At 54.7% G+C, this 20,220-nt stretch overlaps 1 protein-coding gene across 1 annotated transcript in view; it reads right to left on the bottom strand.

Annotated features, from left to right (window-relative positions):
• Positions 1 to 9,710: 9,710 nt before the first annotated feature.
• SLIT1 (slit guidance ligand 1) overlaps positions 9,711 to 20,220 on the bottom strand; it is a 151,029-nt gene continuing 140,519 nt past the window's right edge. Inside the window, exons 29-37 of the mRNA XM_070432588.1 lie at positions 19,986 to 20,125; positions 19,711 to 19,804; positions 16,685 to 16,822; positions 15,157 to 15,394; positions 14,172 to 14,302; positions 13,624 to 13,778; positions 12,238 to 12,526; positions 11,676 to 11,887; positions 9,711 to 10,761 (exon numbers count right to left, since the gene is read on the bottom strand). Coding sequence (XP_070288689.1) covers positions 10,523 to 10,761; positions 11,676 to 11,887; positions 12,238 to 12,526; positions 13,624 to 13,778; positions 14,172 to 14,302; positions 15,157 to 15,394; positions 16,685 to 16,822; positions 19,711 to 19,804; positions 19,986 to 20,125 — 1,636 coding nt within the window. The 3' untranslated portion in view covers positions 9,711 to 10,522. The remainder of the gene's footprint in view (positions 10,762 to 11,675; positions 11,888 to 12,237; positions 12,527 to 13,623; positions 13,779 to 14,171; positions 14,303 to 15,156; positions 15,395 to 16,684; positions 16,823 to 19,710; positions 19,805 to 19,985; positions 20,126 to 20,220) is intronic.

Below are 20,220 nucleotides of genomic sequence, written 5' to 3'. Positions count from 1 at the left end.
AATCAATGTGTTTCTCTCACATCAATATATCCCTCAGTCTTTCCCTCTCTCTTCCACTCTCTCTAAAAAAATCAATGGAAAAATATCCTCAGGTGAGGATTAACCAAAAAACAACAACTATATACACACACACACACACACACACACACACACAATACATATTAATACTATATCTATATATATATATATTAATAATAGAGACCATATGGGCCCCGACAGCCTAAATATAAAATATTTACTACCTGGCCCTTTACAGAAAAGGTTTTATGACCTTTGCAATATGTCACTCAAGATCAAATTGTGTGGCCTGTTAGGTACACGCTTATTTTTTTCATATAGTCCAACACTGCAACATCTTTTTCCTTTTGGATTTTAGGGTATCTTGGGAGTTCATCTTAGCACATGGCTGCTATTTCACATTATCCCTGAGTAATGCTTGTGTATTAAAGAACAAGAAGCCCTGGCCCATGTGGTTCAGTAGGCTGGGCATCATCCCGTGCACCAAAAGGTTGCCAGTTCGATTTCCAGTCAGGCCACATTCCTGGATTGCAGGCTTCAACCCCACTAGGGGGTGTGTAGGAGGCGGCCGATCTGTTCCACTCTCACATTGGTGTTTCTCTTTCTCCCTCTCCCTTCTCTCTAAAAATCAATTTTAAAAATTTTTTTTAAAAGAACAAGAAAACACCCCCTCTTTTGTTGATTGACTTTTTGCGGAATTGTAGACGTACAGCCTTATCTACAAGGATGCGTAGTTGAAGTACGAAGTCTTAAACTGAAAGCACCCCGGTCTTTGTCATGTGTGAGTCGGTCGCGCTGGACCCTGGAGAAACGTTCCTCTGTGGCAGGGCTTAACACAAAGGGGGTTCCCAGTGAACCTAAAGCAAGGATGGTGCCTCCCCGGCAAGCACAGGGCGAGTCCATTCTACCCCGTGGAGCCCTCTTCCTGTGCAGTACACTTGCACGTTTCTCGCTCCCCGAGATGGGTCATTGTGGACATAAATGCATGGTCTTTGCTGCTTGGAACCTTGAACCCAGACCCCCCATCCCCAGCTCTTAAAAATACCAGCATGTCAGCAGCTTTAGACAGAAGTTCAGGGCTCTCTGGGCCAGCGAAGCCACCCAGTCAGGCCTGACTCACCTCATCATGAGGAGCCGCCGGTGGCACCTTTGTCTCTTCCCTCTCCTGCTTCTGCCACCAGCCGCTTTCAGGAGGCGGCTTCTCCAGGAAGTCTCCCACTTCCGGGCATTTCACTGAGCATTTAGAGGTCATATCAAGAGCATTTTTCTCTCTCATAACTTTATTTTTCTCCTAATATTTAGCCATTGGGGCCCAGATGCTATTAAAATTGTCAACTTTTTCACCCCATTGTTTTCTATCATCTACACCTCATGTCTTGTAGCTAAAGCTGTAGTGGTTGGGAGCTAGTTTGTGGAAGAGATGCTAAACAGACAAGATTTGCATAATTTTGAATATTTATACCACAGGTCGAGATTAGTTTTAGAGCCACTTATAGCTTAAGGTTGTTAGTTTCACCAGTGGTTTCTGCATTCTTAATACTAGATCTAGGAGACTGTGGTAGTGTTTCAAATGCATCTATAGCGCCTATTTATACACACCACTGTGGAATTTATTTCACTGTGTAAGTAGTGATATTTTCCTGTTCAAATGTTTCTATAGAAAGTATTTATTTTAGCAAAAAAATTTAACTATCAAAAGGGCTTTCCAAAAAAGTGTTCTTTCTAGCCACCCGTCCTCCCCAGCTACTACCGTGCTCAGCCATTGAACCCCCAAACAACACAGTGAAGGCAGAAAGGTTGGAACCCTCCCTGTTTGGGGGCAGATGGGACATGGGTTGGGAACCCTGCGTGCATCCCCCACTGTCACTCTATCCCAGAACAAAGTGGGTCTCCCACCATCGGTGTGGCTGCCCCGGGTGTGGCATCAGGGCTAGCCCCAAGCAGCCCGCTTTTTGCATACATGGTTGGTACGTTCACTTTAGCAGCCTGTGCAGGGAAATGAGCCTTAGTTGTAACCCCAAGGAAATCCAAACCCATACCTGTGGGATATGGAGAAACCACTTGTTGCCTAAAGAAAGCATTAAGCTGTATTTCAGTCTTTCTCGTGTTTGTGAAAGACACCTATTCCCGCCCCCTGAACCATGGGGGATAAGCATGTTTTCTTTCACACTCATGAGCAATTTGGCTTTCCCCCTTTTCTTTCCTCTCCCTCTTCTCTCCCCCTCCCCATCTCAGCAAGCATCTGTGATGTGGGCCTGCCCCACCTGTGGCTACAGGACAAAACCATCTGTTCTAAGATGTGTGCAACTTTACTTCTCAGGAGTCCTGGTCTGCAATTCAGAGCACCCCTAGACATGACGGAACCGATGCTTTCTGGTCATTTCCTCTCCCCTGTGCCCCATTCCTGGGCACTTCTGCTGAGTCATGAGTCTCATTCTGTTGGATTGAGGACGGCAGCTTGGGACTGGACCTCAGGGGATTTTGTCATCCATTTGAATCCTATCTTACTTATGGCTTCCCTTTGTCTTTTCCAAACAAATGAGGAGGACACTTGAACAGTAATGCTGGAGAATGTTTGTTTTTTCTATGATACTATTTGTAAGCAAATCTGATTTTAAGATGAAATGTGAATGGGTAACTAGGTGCCAGGGAATTTAGTACTGAACTAGACAGTCAAACTTTTTTTATCTTTTGCAGGAAGAAATAAATTTTGCTTGCATTTCAATGTTCACAGGAAGTGATGTTGTAAATAGTTTTTAAAAAATATTTATTATGTGTGCTGTATACAGATTCATGTTTGGAGTGATGTCGGTTTGCATGTAGTATTGTAGAAGAATATATTTTGAGCAGTGGACTTTCTTTCATAACACAGTTCACACATGGAGAAAGAACAAAAAACCAGCAGGTTGGGAGCTGTTTGGGGCATTTGATCTGTAATGTTACATCAAATCCAAGCTTTAACCGCCCCCTTTTCTCATCTGGTTATGTTATGTATTATATATGTGTGTGTGTGTGTGTGTGTGTGTGTGTGTGTGTGTGTGATAAACTGGTCAGTGGTCAGTCCCAGATCTGCAGAGCAGATTTCCAGGTGTTCTTTCTGATGTGTTGCCTCTAAGCAATAAGATCCTAGGTAATAACATTTATCCCGGCTCCGTGTGGGCCTTGTCTCAGAGGATAGGGTGGGGGTAGAACAGCTCTTGCTAAGACCTCTTGCCTTGGCCTGAGAGGTTGCTGTACTTGAATATTTGCTTCTGTTTGTCTGCGCACTCCTTCCAGTCACAGAACTCCAGGAATGGGTGAGAAATCTGCCAGCACCAGACATCAAAAATTGGGCATAGAGATGGAAAAAGTGTCCATTTTCCATGAATTTGTAAGGGTTTCCAGCATCTAGTTGAGGCAAAGATCATTTGGCGTTAGAGTAAAAGTAAGAACCACTTACATTAGAAATTTAAATGGTCGATTTGAAGTCCTTTAACTATATCTGACCTACGTTGAGAAGCTGGCCCAGTTTCTGGAACCCTCCTCCGTGCCTGGGTTTGAAATGTCTGGAGCCCTCTTCTGTCTGGGGTTCAACTTTTTTGGTGAGTGAGAGGGCAGCCGCTCCTCCGGGTCTCCCGGCGTGCCCAGTTCCACAGGTGTCGAAGCTGTTCAGCAGCCTCTCCTAGTGACCGTCCTAAACTTTTACAAAAAATACCCCACACCCAAATAACCATGAATAGAATAATGTAGTTTTGTAGGCTTTTGGAATATGTCTTCTCTTTTGTATTTATGATGGTGTTTGGAATTTTTCACTAGTGTTTTTTAGATTTGAAGTGGGTGCATTAGGATAAAACTTTCCATTGCTGAGCCAAAAAGCAAGCAAGAGGAAAGAAACTGACCTACGTTGTATCATTGGGAAGGTGACTACTTCATGTGGTGGGAGGGCGGGGAGGGGGCGTTGTAGATCACGTGAAAGTAAAATAGAATTCTGGCCTGAGGTGCCCCAAGTCTTATTGCTTTGTAATAAATAATCCCCTTTCTAGCCTCACTTAATCTCAATAGAAGCCTGCTGTTTACCCTCAGGGAACACGTAGTTTTCAAAATGGAGCTCCTCCAAGGTCATTGGCCCGTGCCTGTGTGCAGGCGTTAGTGGTCTTGATAAACTCATGGCATTATTCTCCCATATGCATCACGATATTAAGAAATGCAACCCAACCTGTATGAAAAGCACAGCCCAGGGTCCTACTTCAGGCCAGAGTTCATGCCTTCGAGGGGCCGGAGGCCCACGCAATGTAACTGAAGCTCAGGTGCCGTGGTGGTTTATTCTCTTCAGGGCCCTTGAGATGAATCTCGGGCGAGGGCTGCCGATCCGGCTGTGAATCCAGGGAGTTCTAAGATGAATCTCTACCGTTCCTTTAAAGGTCTTTCTGGTTCCTCCCCGTGTTGTCATTGCCAAGGTCAATCTTGTAGTTGTTCAGATGTGCTCCTTTGTGCCGTCTTGTGAGTCTTAGCCAGTGATCCAGGTGCCCAGGGAGAGAGTCCCCGAGGGCCCCGCCCCTTCCCGGTCCCGAGTGTGTGCTCCTGAGATGAGAAATTCTGCAAAGGGTTATCAGAGGGCCAGCGTGTATCTCTTGGGCCTGGATGTCCACTATGTTAGAGAGTGTAGGGAAATACTGTGTTGTTTATGGATGAAAATTCAATGTATGCTGTGAATTTGTTGGTTTGAAACATTGAAAATTTTTCATTAGACAATGTTTACATACCTCACCTGAAGAACCTTTGAGAGTGTATATATGAAATTTTAAAATATATTAAGTTGCTTTAAAACAATATGTATAGCTATAAAAGTTGGAGTTATTTTAACTTTGAATATGTACCAAGTCTCCTAAATATTGAAATCATGTGGACTTTGTGTGCTTCTGTGTTTTGCTTTCCTATTAGGCCATGTAGGAAACTGTGTTCTTGTTATTGGTGAAGGGTCCTCACTGAAATCCAAGCTTGGAAGGATTTCCTTGGTTGTTTCAGATTTTCTTGTTTGGTTTGAGGGGTGGGGTGTGGAGCTAGAGGATGTGTGGGAGGGATTACTCTAACCTGGACATCTATCCCATGAGCTTTTTCTAGGCGCTTATTTTATTGCAGCGTATTAAACTTCTTTGATATTAAAGCGTGTTTGTGTAGTCACTGAAGAGGTACCGATGCATAAGCAAAGCTGATGAGTGGCCAAAAGGAACCAAAAAGCAATACTTCTGCTTCGACCCCCATGTCGTGTTGGGCTTAAAGGGACATTGGTGGCTGGATCTGTGGTCATTGTGAGTCATGCCTGACTTCAGGCAAAAGAAAACACGGTGGGAGGGTCCTTGGGAATTCCCGTGGTGGCGTTGGGAAGGTGCCAGAGTTAAAAGGACATCCCCTGCTGGCTGGTGTGGCTCAGTGGTGAGCGTTGACCCATGAACCAGGAGTTTCACTTCCCAGCCAGGATACATGCCTGGGTTGTGGGCTCCATCCCCAGTAGGTGCTGTGCAGGAGGCAGCCGATCAAGGTGCTGCATCCTGAGAGGCAGGGGGCACTGGGCTTCCGCAGGCTCCTGACCTCAGGTAAGCAGCTTGCAATAAGGGGGTGATACACACAGCCACCGGGGCCGGGGGGGGGTGCCACAGTCTCTGTAGCCCGTGTTGGGGTGTGCGGAAAGGTGGCAGGAAACCTTTCCATTTACTTGCCTCACGACCTGTTTCATTATATTCTTTCAAGTCTCCTTGAGATGGATCTGGTTGAGGATCCAGTGGGCCAGGGGTTCCTGTGGAATCAGCCATGGTTTCACTGACCAGTTCATCTGACCGTGGCCATGGACATGCCCAACCACACCCAGTGGAAATATGCTGGCAGCTGCGCCAACCCCTTCTCAGTTTACGTTTGGAGAACTATCTTGTTCCAGATGAGAACTTTTCATTGTTAAAACAGACCTCCTTTCCTCCAGGACCCCTCCGGTGGTAGAAAAGCTAGAATGTGACCCAAGAGGTGCACGCTGGCTCGGGGTGTAGGGATAATAGAGATACATTATCACCACGTCGGAGAACTTGTCAGCTGCCTCTACCCCAACCAAGCCCTGCAGTATGCGTTCCCTGGGACGGGGATGTCCCTTTAAATTTAAAAAAAAAAGGGTTTTATTTATTTCAGAGAGAGGAAGGGAGAGGGATAGAGAAACATCAATGATGAGAGAGAATCGTTGATCGGCTGCCTCTTGCTGGGGATCGAGCCCACAACCAAGGCATGTGCCCTGACCAGGAATCGAACCGTGACCTCCTGGTTCATGGGTCGACGCTCAACCACTGAGCCACACTGGCCAGGCAGGGGCTGTCCTCCTAACTCTGAAACTTGCCTCTCATTTTCCTTGAACTCCAAGGTTGCACACTGGTGCCCACAGATGTGTCTTATTTTTAGCCAATTGTTTTTTGGTGGTTGCTTTTGAAACTATGAGTGTTCACATAAAAATTGATTTCTGGCTTCTCTTTAAAAAAAGATCAGGAAGACCTGAAAAATGAGTGCCTGGTAAGAACCAGCTGAAGCTCAGTCGGTTGGGGAACATGCCCTTGAGGTCACTGCCCCCCACTGTCAGTTCCCACTCATCCCTTTCCTTCTGCAGGGAAATGGTCTGTACCTGCTGCTTCCTCGGAAGTGGCCACGAAAGTGACAGCCCAGAGGGCGTGTGCCCCCTTGACTCACTGAGGTAACGGGCCGCCCACTCCAGACACTTGAGCTCATAAACCTGTTTTAACCCATTTTCTCTCATGGACCTGCCCGGTTCATCACATTTCCTCCCAAATCCCTAATGTGTGTAAGGCACTGCGGTTACTGTCACCGCCCACTTTCAAGGTGACTGCTGTTCGGGCGCGGCTGTGTGACCAGTGCCACCACCTGGGCTTCTGGCGGGAAGTTAGTCTATGTCCTGGCCTCAGAGGAGGGCCAGCTGGGTCCCCTCAGTGCCAGGGGCCTTGCCCCGCCTGGTTGCCAGGCCTGTCCTCCCTCGGATGCCATCTTACAAAACTCCGGTGTGCAATTTGGTATGTAGTTGGAAACCGTCGCAGAATCATTGTAGCATTGTTTGCCTCCTTTCCCCACTGATCCCTGCGAACTGCTGTCTTGGCAACAGGCAGGTTAACCTCACATGACAGCCTGAGAAGCCACACTGCTCTCCAATCGGTTGCCAGGTTAAACATGGGTGTGGCTCTGTCCACAAACTTACAACACCTGGGTGTGACCAGACCCCCGAAGGGGAATGAGATGAGCAGCCTCCCGGATCTCCGTGTGTGTGTGTGTGTGTGTGTGTGTGTGTGTGTGTGTGTGTGTGCAGTGCCAGGCTCGCCGTCACACTGACGCCCCAGGAGCTATGACCCAGCCGTCTCCCGGGCCCCCTCCTCGTTCCCCCCACCCCCACCCCTGCAGGAGGGACAGACCTCCTCTGCCACCTCAGGAAAACCAGAGAGCTCCGAGGGCAGCTGTTGTTCATGCGCTGCACCTGGGAGCCCTCGTGGCCTGTGGCTGGCGTGTGGGCACCCAGAAGCCCTCGAACCCAGGAGGGCGCCTGTGGACAGCCCCGGCTCGTCCTCAGTGGGAAGGAGAGATCAGCCAGACAGAACCTGAGTGAATCAATGTCATGTTCACGTGGAAGACAACAGACAATATCCAACATGTTCTAAGACAGCACTTCTAGGCAAAGGGCAGGCGTGGCTCCCTCGTGGGCCTGCTCTAAACCAGTCTCTCGAGAAGAGGGACCCAAACGAGCCTACGGAAACCCCCAAACCGAACGTCACAGCCACAGACATCTGCAAATCAAACGAGACACTGGATGTTGACTTTAACATATAAAAATACTATAACAAAATGAAATACAAATATATATTAGAATCTGTTAAGTATTCTGTATAAAGAGATACTTTCGTGGTTAGGCTAACAGCAGGCAAAGAGAGACGAGTCCGGCCTTCTCCACCTCAGACTCGGAGAGGCTCGGGACTCCCCTGCTGCGTCTCTTCAGTGCGTGTTGAGTGGAAACAGCAATGGTGACGTTGATGTGAACTGAAGGTCTTCACCAAAGGGGAGGTGTGGAGAGACTTCTCAGACAGATGATTTCAGGGTAGCCGCCTGGGACTCGATGGTAGCAGGCAAGATGCGTGGCGACCCAGGGCCTTCCCGACCGGCAAGTGGGTGGCTAAGCTGAGGAAACTTGGTCCTGGGGTGGGTGCACGGCTCTCTTAGCTCCTGGCTGCCTCACCCTTGTGGTGGCTCCCAATCTTCCAGTTCCACCAAGGGTGAGTGTGGGGCTGGGCTGGGCTGGGCTGGGGATTGAGGAGGGGCCAGCAGAAAGCTCACCCTCTGCCCTCCACACCCCACGGCGCTGGGCCTGCAGGGCGGTCGCCATCACCTGTCTGCGGGCGTCCTTTCTACTTTCTGCAAAGTAGAGAGGCCCCTGCAGTCAGGGCCCCTCAAGCCAAGGAAGCTGCTTCTCCAAGACAGGAAGGAATGGCGGTGGCAGGGGAAGGGCCGCTTCTCAGGGCCGGGGGTGGGGAACACCTCTGTTCCCTGGAAGGAACAAACTGGCTGCACTGGAACTTTCCTGCCGCCCAGCCTGGTGCTAGCTCTTCTCCAGAGCCCCCAGTGGCCGCCCAGAAACTCCAGGTAAGAGGGTTGCTCTGCAGCGAGGCCCACACTGCTGTCCACAGCGGGCAGGGCACGGTGGCCTTGCTCAGAGCTACAGGAAAATAGAGCCCAGGCCAGGTGAGGCCCAGACCCAGCCATGCTGGCTCCTCCCCACTTGGGAGGGTCCTCTGCCCATTACAGGGGTCCCCAGACTCAAACTCGCTGGCTGGCCTGATCCTGTCCATGCCGGGCTCCCACGTCACAGGAGGCTCCTGCCCTCTTCTCAGCAGCAAAGCCCTCGTCCCCCCCACCCCACCCCCAGCTACCATGGTGGTGGAGGACACAGGCAGACGCCACCCCAACTCTGCCCACACTGCCCCACCCCTGCCTTCTGTCCGCAGATAGGAGCCAGGAAAAGGGTGTGCTCCCCCCTTGCCCACTGGATTCCCCAGGGGTACACTGTCCTGGGGAGACCTCTGGACCAGAGAGTGGCCTGTCTTCCTTCCAGCCAACTGCCTAGTTAGGCTCAAAGATCATCTCTACACTGTCGTTCTGTGGGGAAGAGAAGCATCCGCAGTCAGTCCCTTATTCAGTGACTGCGAAGACGAGTCCTTCCTTGCGGAAGCCTCTGGGGAGCAGCTCCGGCCGTGTCTGCGGTTGGCGCCCTCGCTGGGCTCCCTCTCTCCCCGGCACCCTGGTCGCCGCTGTGGTGCGGTGATCAGTCGGCAGGTGTCCACGAGGGCAGAACCCAGCCCCGGTACCCAGCCCCGGTCAGGCACACAAATACTCGATGTAATTGATGAAAATGGATCTTCTAACTCCTGGGGCCTCCCTCCTGGAGCCACAGTGGGCGGGCCTCCCTTGCTGTCCGTCCTACCTCTCCATCTGAGAGCGGAGGAGACTGAGGCCCATGGGGGAGAAATTTGCCAGAGCGACAGAGCCAGCAGTTCCTGATGCCTGGGCCGCTGTTCCCACCTGGTCTGCAGCGTGAGGGGCTCTGGACCCCGTCTCCTCAGGAGGAGACCCTCCCTGGCCAAGCAGCCTAGCCCAAGCCCCTACACCCTGCCCCCCACCCCCCCCAGTGGCTCGCCAGCAGCAGGCTGATGGCTGGGGAAGCCCAGGACCAGGGCCCTTTGGTGGCTAGTGTCTGACGGTGGGTGGCAGTGTCTACTCTGCTGAAACCAAGAACGCCCTGTCCTTTTCGGTGGGGTCCCCCACCCCAGGAAGTTCCAGTGACCGTTTCCTCCACATGAGTACCCTCCTTGAAGCTACAATGATCATCCCATAACTTTAGGATTCAGAGGTCTGGTCCTAAGACCAGCTTCCACCCCAGGCCTCGTTCCTGAGGTGCTCTGCCTGCCAACCAGCCCAGGGGCAAGGGGCAGTCCCTTCCTGGCCAGCAGGAGGGGCCCTTCCCCTCCGCAGCCTGGCCTCCTGCCCACCGACAAGCAGCAGAGCCAGGCCAGGAGTCCTTCAGGGTTCTCTGCAGGGGCAAGAGGTTCTGGGGCCAGCATGGGCTGCAGACATGAGGGACAGGCTGGTTTGGGAAAGGGCAGTCCCTTCTTCAGAGCCAGGTCACAGGCAAGGAGGGAGTGTCACCATTCTGCACTTCTTGGCCTGACCTCACGCACATATTCATTCAACATTATTTATTAAGCGCCTCTTTGTGCAAGGCACTTCCGGGAGGGCTGTCTGCAGCCAGGCCTCGCCCACCCGCTCGGCCCCCAGCTGCTCAAGTTCAGCTTGAGAAAAGCTGCCTGGCCCCTGAGAGGTGGGCCCCAGCCTGCCCAAGAGGGTCCAGCCATCCAGGAGCCGCCCGGCGATGGCCCGACCCCAGCCCAGGTCTCCTGGTGACCAGGCTTCTCGCCAGCCCCCTCCCCGTGCGCACTGGGCGCTATGCACAGAGGGCACAGCCACACTTGGTGGGCTTCTCCACCTCCTCAGCGAAGGAGGTCCCGTCGCTGCACTCGAAGGCGAACTTCCTCCGCTTCAGCCGCAGGCCCTGGCAGCAGCCCCGGCCCGGGCAGGAGCCCCGGCACTCCACCCACGACAGCGGGCGCGTGGTCTGGCAGATGGCATAGCCCCTCTGGACCTGGTGAAAGTCCCGGACAGGGTCCCCCCGGCACTCGGACTCTGGATGGGACAGATACCAAGAGAAAGCCTCAGGGCACAACTATGGGCGAGTTCTGCCCCCTGGGAGGCAGGAGGAGAAAGAGGAGCGAGGGGAGCGGGGGAGGCGGAGGGCAGCATCTGCGGACGGTCCTCTAGCTCTTAGAGCCCACCTTGGCCCCAGCATCCTCCCTGCCCACCATGCACATGCACAGCTTCCTCCCGGGCCACCATGAGGTCAGTGGGAAGGAGGGACTTTCTAGCTGCCCGGGCCTCCAGCACAGATGCCGCTGCCAGGCTCCGGGGCCGGGGGGGGGGGGGGGGGGGGGGGGGGGGGGGGGGAGGCGGGGGGGGCGGGGGGGGGGCTCCCCGCTGCTGCAGGAGTGCAAGAGGCTGGAGGCCTGGGAGGCAATAATGTTGGAAAAGGAATTTGTGCTGGGAGGGAGTGGCCTCGGGACCCTAAAGTGCCTGAGTTCTGGATTCCTCAAGACCCCCCCTCCCCCCAAGCGCTCTCCATTCCAGCAGAAGCATCTCAGTCACGCAGACCAGGCCTGGGAAGGAGTCCCCAGCCCTCAGACTTCTGCTGCTCCTGGGTCCCAAGGTGATGGGGCCACGATGCAGAGATCTGGGCAGGAGCTGTTATCACGATCTTGTCTGTAAGGAGAAATCCCAGCCAGAGGGGCACTTACCCCAGATACGGGGCTGCAGGAAAAGCTGGGCCAGGGAGAGATGGGGGCCCTGTGTGAGGGGGACTTGGAGCCCAGAGAGCAGGGTGCGGGGGGGTGGGGGGCGTACTAAAGCCCCATAGCAGCCTAAGGTGCAGGAAGGGCAGGGGCACAGAGGGGTTGCTGAGGTTGAGAGGAAGAAAAAACCAAGTTGCTAAAGCCAGTCGTGGGGAGGGACCCTGGAGAGGGCACATCAGGAGGGGGGCCCCTGACCTTGCTCACAAAGCTCGCCTGAAAAGCCAGGGTCACACACACAGTGCGCCCCCTTGGTGGCCGAGGCCTGGCAGTGGCCGTGCAGGCACTGCAGGCCCCCACACGGCTCTGCGGGGGCCCCGGCCTGGTTGCACAGGGCCCCCGAGTACCCCTCTTGGCACTGGCAGCTGTAGGAAAGGGCATCGAGGGGCACGCACTTCCCGTGGACACACCTGGGGGAACAGAGAAAAACACTCTGAGGACAGGCAGAGCCCCGGCAAGGCCCACCCAGGGCGCCCCACCCCCAGCCTCGGCGTCACGGGTGTTAGCCTGGTCCCAAGATGGAGACATTTGCTTCCCGAGGAAGCAAATGTGAGTCTGTGCTTGTCCCTACAGACCTTTCCTGTTCATAAAAATAGAAACCCAGAAAAATGTAATGAAACCCTGCTAGGCCACATGTTCTGATCTTGGGCGTGAAAGCGATTCTCTTTCCTCACCACAGGGAATGGGAACTTGCAAGGAAGGGAAGGGAACCTGCAGGTGGGCAAGGGGTGAGGGCTCCCTGAGCCCAGCGTGGGCTCACTTGTGGCCGTGACAGGGGCCGTCAGCTGGCTGGTCGCAGTGCAGGCCCCCCCAGCCGGCCTCGCAATGGCACACAGGCCCGGGGGTGGCGTTGGGCTGGCAGATGCCGTGCAAGCAGAACAGCTTCCGGCAGGGCTCGCAGCCCGGCACCACGCCCGGCTTCATCCGTGTCTTGGTGAAATCCTGCAGCTCATTGTTGATGTACAGGTTTCGGATGCACCCGTGGAAGCTGGTGCCGTTGAGGATCTGCCACAGGCGGAAGGCGGCCGAGTTCACGTCCACCGGCATCCCTGGGTGGTGGGGAGGGGGCAGACTGAGCTGGCCAGGCTGGGGCGGTGCCCGGCACCTCCCTCTGAGGTCTGTGGGCACCTGCATAGTGTCCCTCTTGCCCGTGGTCTCTGTCCTGCCTCTGCAACCCTGGACCAAGGTCCTCTGCCACCGTGAAGGGTGCAGACTCCTTCCCCCAAAGAAAAGGAAAAGCTGCCTTCCCGTGGCCAGGGCTGGGTGCTAGCCTGGCCGCAGCCAGCTGACCAGTGAGGCCCAGGTGCCCCAGTCTGGCTGCACTCGCCCAGGGTTCCTTCCTTCCCTCGGGGACACCTGTCCTTACCTCCCAGAGGCCCCAAAGGCAGCAAAGGACTGGGACCTGGAACTCGGGTGAAGGGTACTTTGTCACCTGCTTTTGTGGTCACCACTCACAGCAACCCTCCGAGGTAGGAGCTGCTAAACCCCATTGGATGCTCAGTGCTCAGTGACTTGCCCGAAGTTGCACAACTAGTAACCCCAGGTTCTCATCCCTCCCACCTGCCCACTCTCTAGGCCAGGCCCTGCACAGCGCTGAGACAACCCCACTGCCTCCAGGAACCTGCTTTCTGGACCTGGAAATGTCCGCAGGTGGTGGACAGGGCCAGGTAGCTGCAAAGCCTGGAAGGCCAGCTGGGCAATCCCCAGCTCATGCGGGGACCTGGGCCTGGGCCTCCGGCAGCAGCTCTGGGCCTCTGAGGGCCCAAGACTGGGGATGGACCCTGAACATTGAACAAGCCCCTTCTGGCCCAAAGCCAAGAAGAAAGATGCTCACGGTGTAGAGGACAGCCTGGGGAATTCCAGCACGCCCCATCCCTCCCCTCCCCCGCCTGGGTCAGGCCTCCGTCCCCACGCAGGCACTTCTCCTCCCTCGTTAGTGTGGGCTGGGGGTAGCAGCCTGGCTCCTGGCAAGGGAACACAATCCACCTGCAGCTGGGCCGGTCACTAGACCCTCCCCCACCACCTGCGATGTTCCCCACAGTCCTGTGCCCTGGGCCCCGCCCCTGGCCAGAGAGCAGGAGGGCCCCACCTGGAAAGGCTATCACCACCCCCCAAAGGAGAGGCCTGGGGTGGGGCAGGTCCTCACCTCCCACGTAGAGGGGGGCCTCGCTGTTCAGTGTGTAGTGCTTGCCGAAGTTGTCCATGGTCATGGGACTGCCGCCATCGATGGAGAGATTCACCATCTGGTCGAAGGTGACCAGCTCCACAGTGTGGAACTGCCCGTCGTTGATCGTCTCCGCACTGGAAGAAGATGGGGTGCCCCCACCCCAGAGGATGAGCTGCAGTTGGGCCCATCCCTTCCTGGACACCCTGCCACGGGTCCAGCAGCTGCTTCCCAAGGGACCACATCTCTCAGGGGGAGACTGGGACTGGGGGCTATGGCCCAGCCTCTCCTGCTCCCTGGGGAAAGCTGAGACGTTTGGGGCAGGTGTTTTCAACCTAATCGGTCTCCTCCCCCTACCCAGGAGCACCCTGTGAGGTGGTGGTGGGAGGGGAAGGACCCGCGCTGGGCTGTACTCGATGGTTCAAATGCCTGCTCCTCTCGGGCAGCCCAGGTTCTGGTGGTTTCATTAATGACCTGCTTTCGGCCCAGGAGACCCCTGAGAGCGGCCGACGGGCCTGAGGAAGCCCCACCTGTAGATGGCAGAGCTGGGGTAGCTGCCAGGGTCGTAGCTGACACGCACATGGCCCTGGTACAGCTCCACGGCGATGTGGTCATTGTCCCCGTTGTACAGCAGGATCCCGTTGTCCTCTGCCGTGGAGACCTGGTGAGCAAGGGCACTGTCTCTCCAACCCCATCCCCCGCAGCAGCAGCACAGGCTGGTAGGCGGAGCACACGGGGGCCCCCATCGGAAGAGAGATGCTGTGTGCAGAACTGCCCTCCCTGCCTGCCCAGGTGACATGGCAGCCCCGGGTTTAAAGCCTATCCACTGACAGTGTGGCCAGGGCCAGGCAGCAGAGGGCAGACGGGCCAGCTGAGGCCTGGAAACTCTGTGCCAGGAGGGGCAGGTAAGAGCCCTTCAGACCACCTGCTCGGGGAAGACAGGCAGACGGGCTGTGGGGCAGCCGCTCTGTGGGCCTCGGGGAACTGCCTTGGAGGTGGGGGCGGGAGGGCCCCTACAGAGAGGACACGTTCAGGAAGGCTCTCTGACAGCCAGAGCCACCCAAACCTGGAAGGAACTGCTCAGGAGGTAGATGTTTAAGACATAAAATGGCAAAATAAGGGACCACAAGACTTTTGGTTAAAGACATAAGCTGGGAGTTAACCTGGCCGTGCTCCAGGCACATGACACAAAGCCCGTCGGCATTGGAGGTGAAGCGAGGAGTCGTTGAGACAAGAGATGGTGGGGCAGGGTCCTGGTAAGCTTTGTTTTCTGGATCTAGTCGCCCATGAGACCACCTCCCCCTCCTGCCTCTTTGAGATTGGATTTATATGCCAATAACCTTTCTAATTCTGCTTAAACGACTTCAAGCTGAGATGCTGACACCCACATCCAAGACTCTGACCTACACAGGGGCCTCCCCACTGTCCTGGGCAGGGACGTGTCTTGAATCTCTGACCTGAGGCCAGGGCCCCCCGCCGCCTGACCCCTCTGTGACTGGCGCCCTGGGCACCCACCTGCAGGGTGATGTTGGCCCGCGGCCAGTTCTGCAGGTCCGTGAACTGCAGGTACGTGTCCCGGTCCACGAAGTTGACACTGAGCAACTTCTCACACTCGGGGCCGCCGAAGCCCGGGAGGCACTGGCACACGGGCCGGCTGCCCTGGTCCACACAGTGGGCCCCGTTCTGGCACTCAGTCCCCTCGCAGGGGCTCCTGGGGGCAGCTGGGTGGGGAGGGGTCTCACAGAGCTGCCCACTGGGAGGGAAAGGACGCAGGTCAGACAGGGCAGGGCAAGGGGAAGAGGGCCTCTTCCTCCCCCAGGTCCTGGAGAGAAGCTCACTAAACATCGCGGGAAACTGGATCCTTAAGGCGACAGAAAATGCTGCTAATGAACACTTTTCCCGAGAGAACTAAGCCAGAAGGGTGGTGAGAAACAAGTGTGGTCCCTGCACCAGCAACATCGATGTCACCTGGGCAGGTGTCAGAAATGGAAAACTTACCGAATCTGCTCTTTCACACCATGCCCAGGTGACTCGTGTGCTCGTTAAAGTTTAAGAATTGCTCATGTCTCATTTTACAGAAAAGAAAGCTGAGTCTTAAAACAAGCAAAAGAGGGAAGACTCAAAATAAAGAAAAGAGGGAACATTTCTACCAACGGCAGTTCTGATCCAGGCTACAGCAATCTGTAGCATTAGTATCCACAATAGCCAAGGTGTAAACAATCCAAATAGATGGATGGATCAACAAAAGTGGTAGATCCCTACAATGGAATATTATTCAGCCATAAAAAGGAGTGAAGTTCTGCCACCTGCCACCACATGGATGACCCTCAAAAACATGACACTAAGTGAAAGGCAGTTATAAAGGACCACAGACTGTTTACTTCTGTTTATCTGAAATATCCAGAATAAGCGAATCTACACACACAGATACCAGCAGCTTAGTGGTTTCCTAGAGCTGAGATGGAGGAGACTTGGGGTGACAGGTAAGAGGTGTGGAGTTTCTGGAGTAATGAAATGTTCTGAAATGGATAGTTCTAAAATGAATGCACAACTCTGGACATATACTAAAAGCCACTGAATTGCACATTTTAAACAGATGAATTGTATTGTATGTGAATTACAGCTCAATAAAACTGAAAGAAAAAAAAACCCAAGCAGATCATGGGAGGTGGGTGGTCAGAAGGAGGGCAGGTGTCGGTCCCCCCTCCCAACCTCCCAGAGGAGCCAAGATGCAAATGTCAGTGACCTTTATGGCAGGTTGTGACTTCAGAGGCTCCCTGAGCAGTGAGAGGGCCCCGCCCACTGATCTGTACCCGCCGCCCACTCCCTCCACCAAAAAGGTTAGGCACCCGCTGCCTGTGCTCCGAGTGGTTAAGCCACTTTCCCAAGGACACACAGCTGTGACGGGTGACGGTTCAAGCCAGGACCCGACACCCAGGCTCTCACCCTCCCTCCCTCCCGCCAACCACGTCTGGGGGCTCCTGCCAGCCCCGAGCCCACGGCTAGGAGGAGTCGGGCCCTCGCGGGTGTGCAGGCCTCTCACCTGTAGCCCTCGGCACAGAGGCAGGAGTAGCTGTTCACGTCGTCTATGCACTGGGCCCCGTTCTGGCAGCGGTGGTCCCTGCAGTCATCCTGGTTCTCGCTGCAGTTGTCGCCCGAGTAACCGGGTGCACACTCACACCTGGAGGTGCGAGGCGGGTAGGCAGTCAGCCCTGAGCCTGCGGGGCCCGGGGACTGTGTGTGACAGACAACCTGGAGGCCCTGGGGTCTATGGGGTCCCCCCGGAGGTCAACCAGAGCCCTGGATATAAAGGTGCCCACACCTGTCCTGGGGCCCTTTTGGAAGAGCTTGTGCGGTTGGTGGGGCTCTAGGTTGGGGGGTGGGCCCCCAGCAGCAGGAGGAGATGGGAATCTTGTCAGGAAGGACCCAGATTCACCACCAACAGCACATCAGGGCCAAACTGCGGCCCCTTCCGGACCTACCCAGCTGCTCAGCACACGGCTCCCCGTCATGGGGCTCATCCTTCCCCCCACCCCAGCTCCCCCAGCTCCACCAGCCCAGCCTCCTGGCCCCAGCAGGGCAGGTGCCCACCTCTCTGCCAGTGTCTGACTCCAAGCCAACATCCAGCTCCCTGCTTGCATTGTGCCTCACTGCTCACCCCAAAATCCATTCCGGCCAAAAATCCAATCCAGTCCTATCAAGTAAAGGGCATACTCCTCCACCCCCTTGCAAGATGCTCAGGCCTTCGTCACTGGCAGCAACCCCCACGCCACCAGCACTCCCGCCTTCACTCCCTTCCCTTCACCCCTGCTGGTTCTGGAATACCCTTTCCTCTCTCCCTGCCTCATTCCGGCCAGGCCAAGACCTCACCTCCTCTGAGAAGCCCCTGGTGTCACTGAACAAACCTTTGCTGGAAACCCTTCCAAACTGCAGACTGCAAATTGCAAACTGAACAATCTGGCAGGTGGGTGCCCCTGCCTGGATTTTTTACTCATTTCCAGTGTTTTTCAGGCTGCAAGAAATACCCTTCTACCAGTACACACACACACACACACACACACACACACACACCTGAAATCATACTTATCCTTAGTGTATAAAATGGTATGATGCTCTCTGATGTTTTCTGTTTCATTTTTTAAGTTAACCTTGACCTACCCATTAATCACAAGTCACTATTGGGTCTTGAGCAGCAGTCTGAAGACTGTTTCAGTACCTAAGCCACCACCCATTCCTTCATATTCATTCATTCATTCATTCATTCATGCATTCATGCATTCATTCAACGAATGTACTGAATACTTGCTGGGTTCCAGGTACAATGCCAAGCACAGCTGAGCATCTGTCCATCTTTCCTCCAAAACAGGAAGTTGAGAGAACAAGCACCTCCCCCACTGTATGTGCTCACCTGTGCGGTGGGAGGGACTACCCCAGCACAGAGTGCGTGAGTGTGCAGCCTCGCTTTATCCACCTGAGGCCCAGCCTCTCTGAGGAGCGGGCATGCCTCTTGATCTGCCACTGCTCCTTGGTCTCTGTGCCAATCCCACCCCGTCTTCCGTGCCAGCTCACCCAGGAAGGCAGGGTGCCCACCGTTTGGACGGAGGCTCCCACGTAGCCTCTCGATCCCACAGCCGGGCCTCTAACATCCCCTGGCTCTCCCTCTGCCCAGGGGCCTCAGCTCCATGGTGACTCCATCCCCCGACCCTGGGGTTGGTCCCTCAGCCACAGACTACAAGGAGCCCTGCCCTGACTGGTGGAACCAGGGTCCCAGAACTGACACTATTTTTGAAAACTACAGATGGGAGCAACATCCTAAAACCCCATGACCTTCATATCACACGTAGTCTTGAGGTGACAAAGCACTTCCATGTATGCCAGTAACAACAACAGAGACAAGAGTCAAGAAGCCCTTTTCCTGAGGCCAAACAGGAGGACTTTTAAAAGGTAATACAGTGCCTACAACTGTACATTGTGTAACATGCCAGTGGGATCGAGAGCAGCCCCTCAGTCAAACATGTTCACAGCTCTGCAGCACAGTCTACATGGATGGTTGTTGACTGTAGCCCCATATTCTTGTGGTCAGCTTCTGTTTTTATTTATTTTGTTAATCCTCACCCAAGGACATTTTCCCATTGATTTTTAGAGAGAATGGAAAGGAAGGGGAGACAGAGAGAGAAACATCAGTGTGATAGAGACACATTGGTTGCCTCCTGCATGAGATGGAACCTGAAACCAAGGTACATGCCCTTGACCGGAATTGAACCGGACCTTTCAGTCCATAGGCCAATGATCTATCACTGAGCCAAACCAGCTAGGGCTGTGTGTTCTGCTTTTATTACCAAACTAGAGGCCCAGTGCACAAGATTCGTGCACTGGGGAGGTCCCTCAGCCCAGCCTACGCCCTCTCGCATTCTGGGAGCCCTTAGGGGATGTCTTACTGCCAGGGAGGCTGGAGAGGCTCCCACCACTGCCACTGCGCTCACCAGCCTTGAGCCCTGTGGGAGCACACTGACCGCGAGGGGGCAGCCCCTGCCTTGAGCGTCTGCACCCTGGTGGTCAGTGCACGTCATAGCGACTGGTCGTTCCGCTGTTGGGTCGATTTGCATATTACCCTTTTATTATATAGGATACGTTCAGGTCAGGTCCGATTTTGCTATCAAACCGACTTTTGGTTTTCAGAGTTCTGTGTATTTTGTAACGGGATGAGAAACTGTGGGTCTGGAATGACAATAGCTATTTATGAAGCATTGATGGGAGGTCAGACATGGAGCTAAGTGCTTTCCACGCATGTGCTCATCCTCTCCTCACCACCACCCAGGAGGAAGCTTCTGGTGCCTCCAGTTCGCAGATGAGAAAATGGGCTCAGAGTGGGCAAGCCATCCATTCAAGCTCATGCTGGCAGCAAAGCTGTCCCCTTAACCACCCCGACCCTGACTCACAGGAACCCCACATGGCTGAGACCAAACCCACTTGACAGGTGAGGAATAGGATGGGGAGGGGGTTGGCATGGAGGGGAGGTGACTTGGCAGCCCCTGCCCTTCCCTGGCCCTGGAAATGGGCAACACCTACCTGGGCCCATCCGGGGTGCCCACACACTGGGCCTCGTGCTGACACGGGTTCAAGTCCGGGGAGCAGAAGTCCACCAGCTGCTCACAGGCCCTTCCTGGAGAAAGAACCAGGGAGAGGCAGGAGAGAAGCTGTCCCCCCCAACCCCCACGCTCTGCCAGGCAGCCGCCAGCAGAAACCTCCTGCCCACGCTGAGGCAGGGCCCCAACTGTCACGGGAATGGGGTTCAGGGCATGCACGCTAGCCCTCACCTCCCCACACACTAGATGCCCACATACCCGCATACTGCAGGGGGCACTGGCAAGTGTAGTTGCCCAAGCCGTCCACACAGACGCCTCCATTGGCACATGCGTGCTCCACACAGTCGTCTGTGTTCACCCCACAGGTCGGTCCTTCAAAGCCAGCCGGACAGGAGCACCTGGGGCAGGGGAGGAGGGGGAGGCAGGTGGGCCCATGGTCACTGGTCAATATCACCCCAGAGTTTTGGTACCTACTCACGGCCAGGCCCTCGCT

The sequence above is a fragment of the Myotis yumanensis genome, unplaced genomic scaffold (assembly GCF_028538775.1).
Source record: "Myotis yumanensis isolate MYYU_CA2020_CCGP unplaced genomic scaffold, mMyoYum1.0.hap1 SCAF_13, whole genome shotgun sequence".
Lineage (NCBI taxonomy): Eukaryota > Metazoa > Chordata > Mammalia > Chiroptera > Vespertilionidae > Myotis > Myotis yumanensis.
Note: the sequence above shows the minus strand (reverse complement) of the source record. Positions and strands in the feature narration are given on the sequence as shown.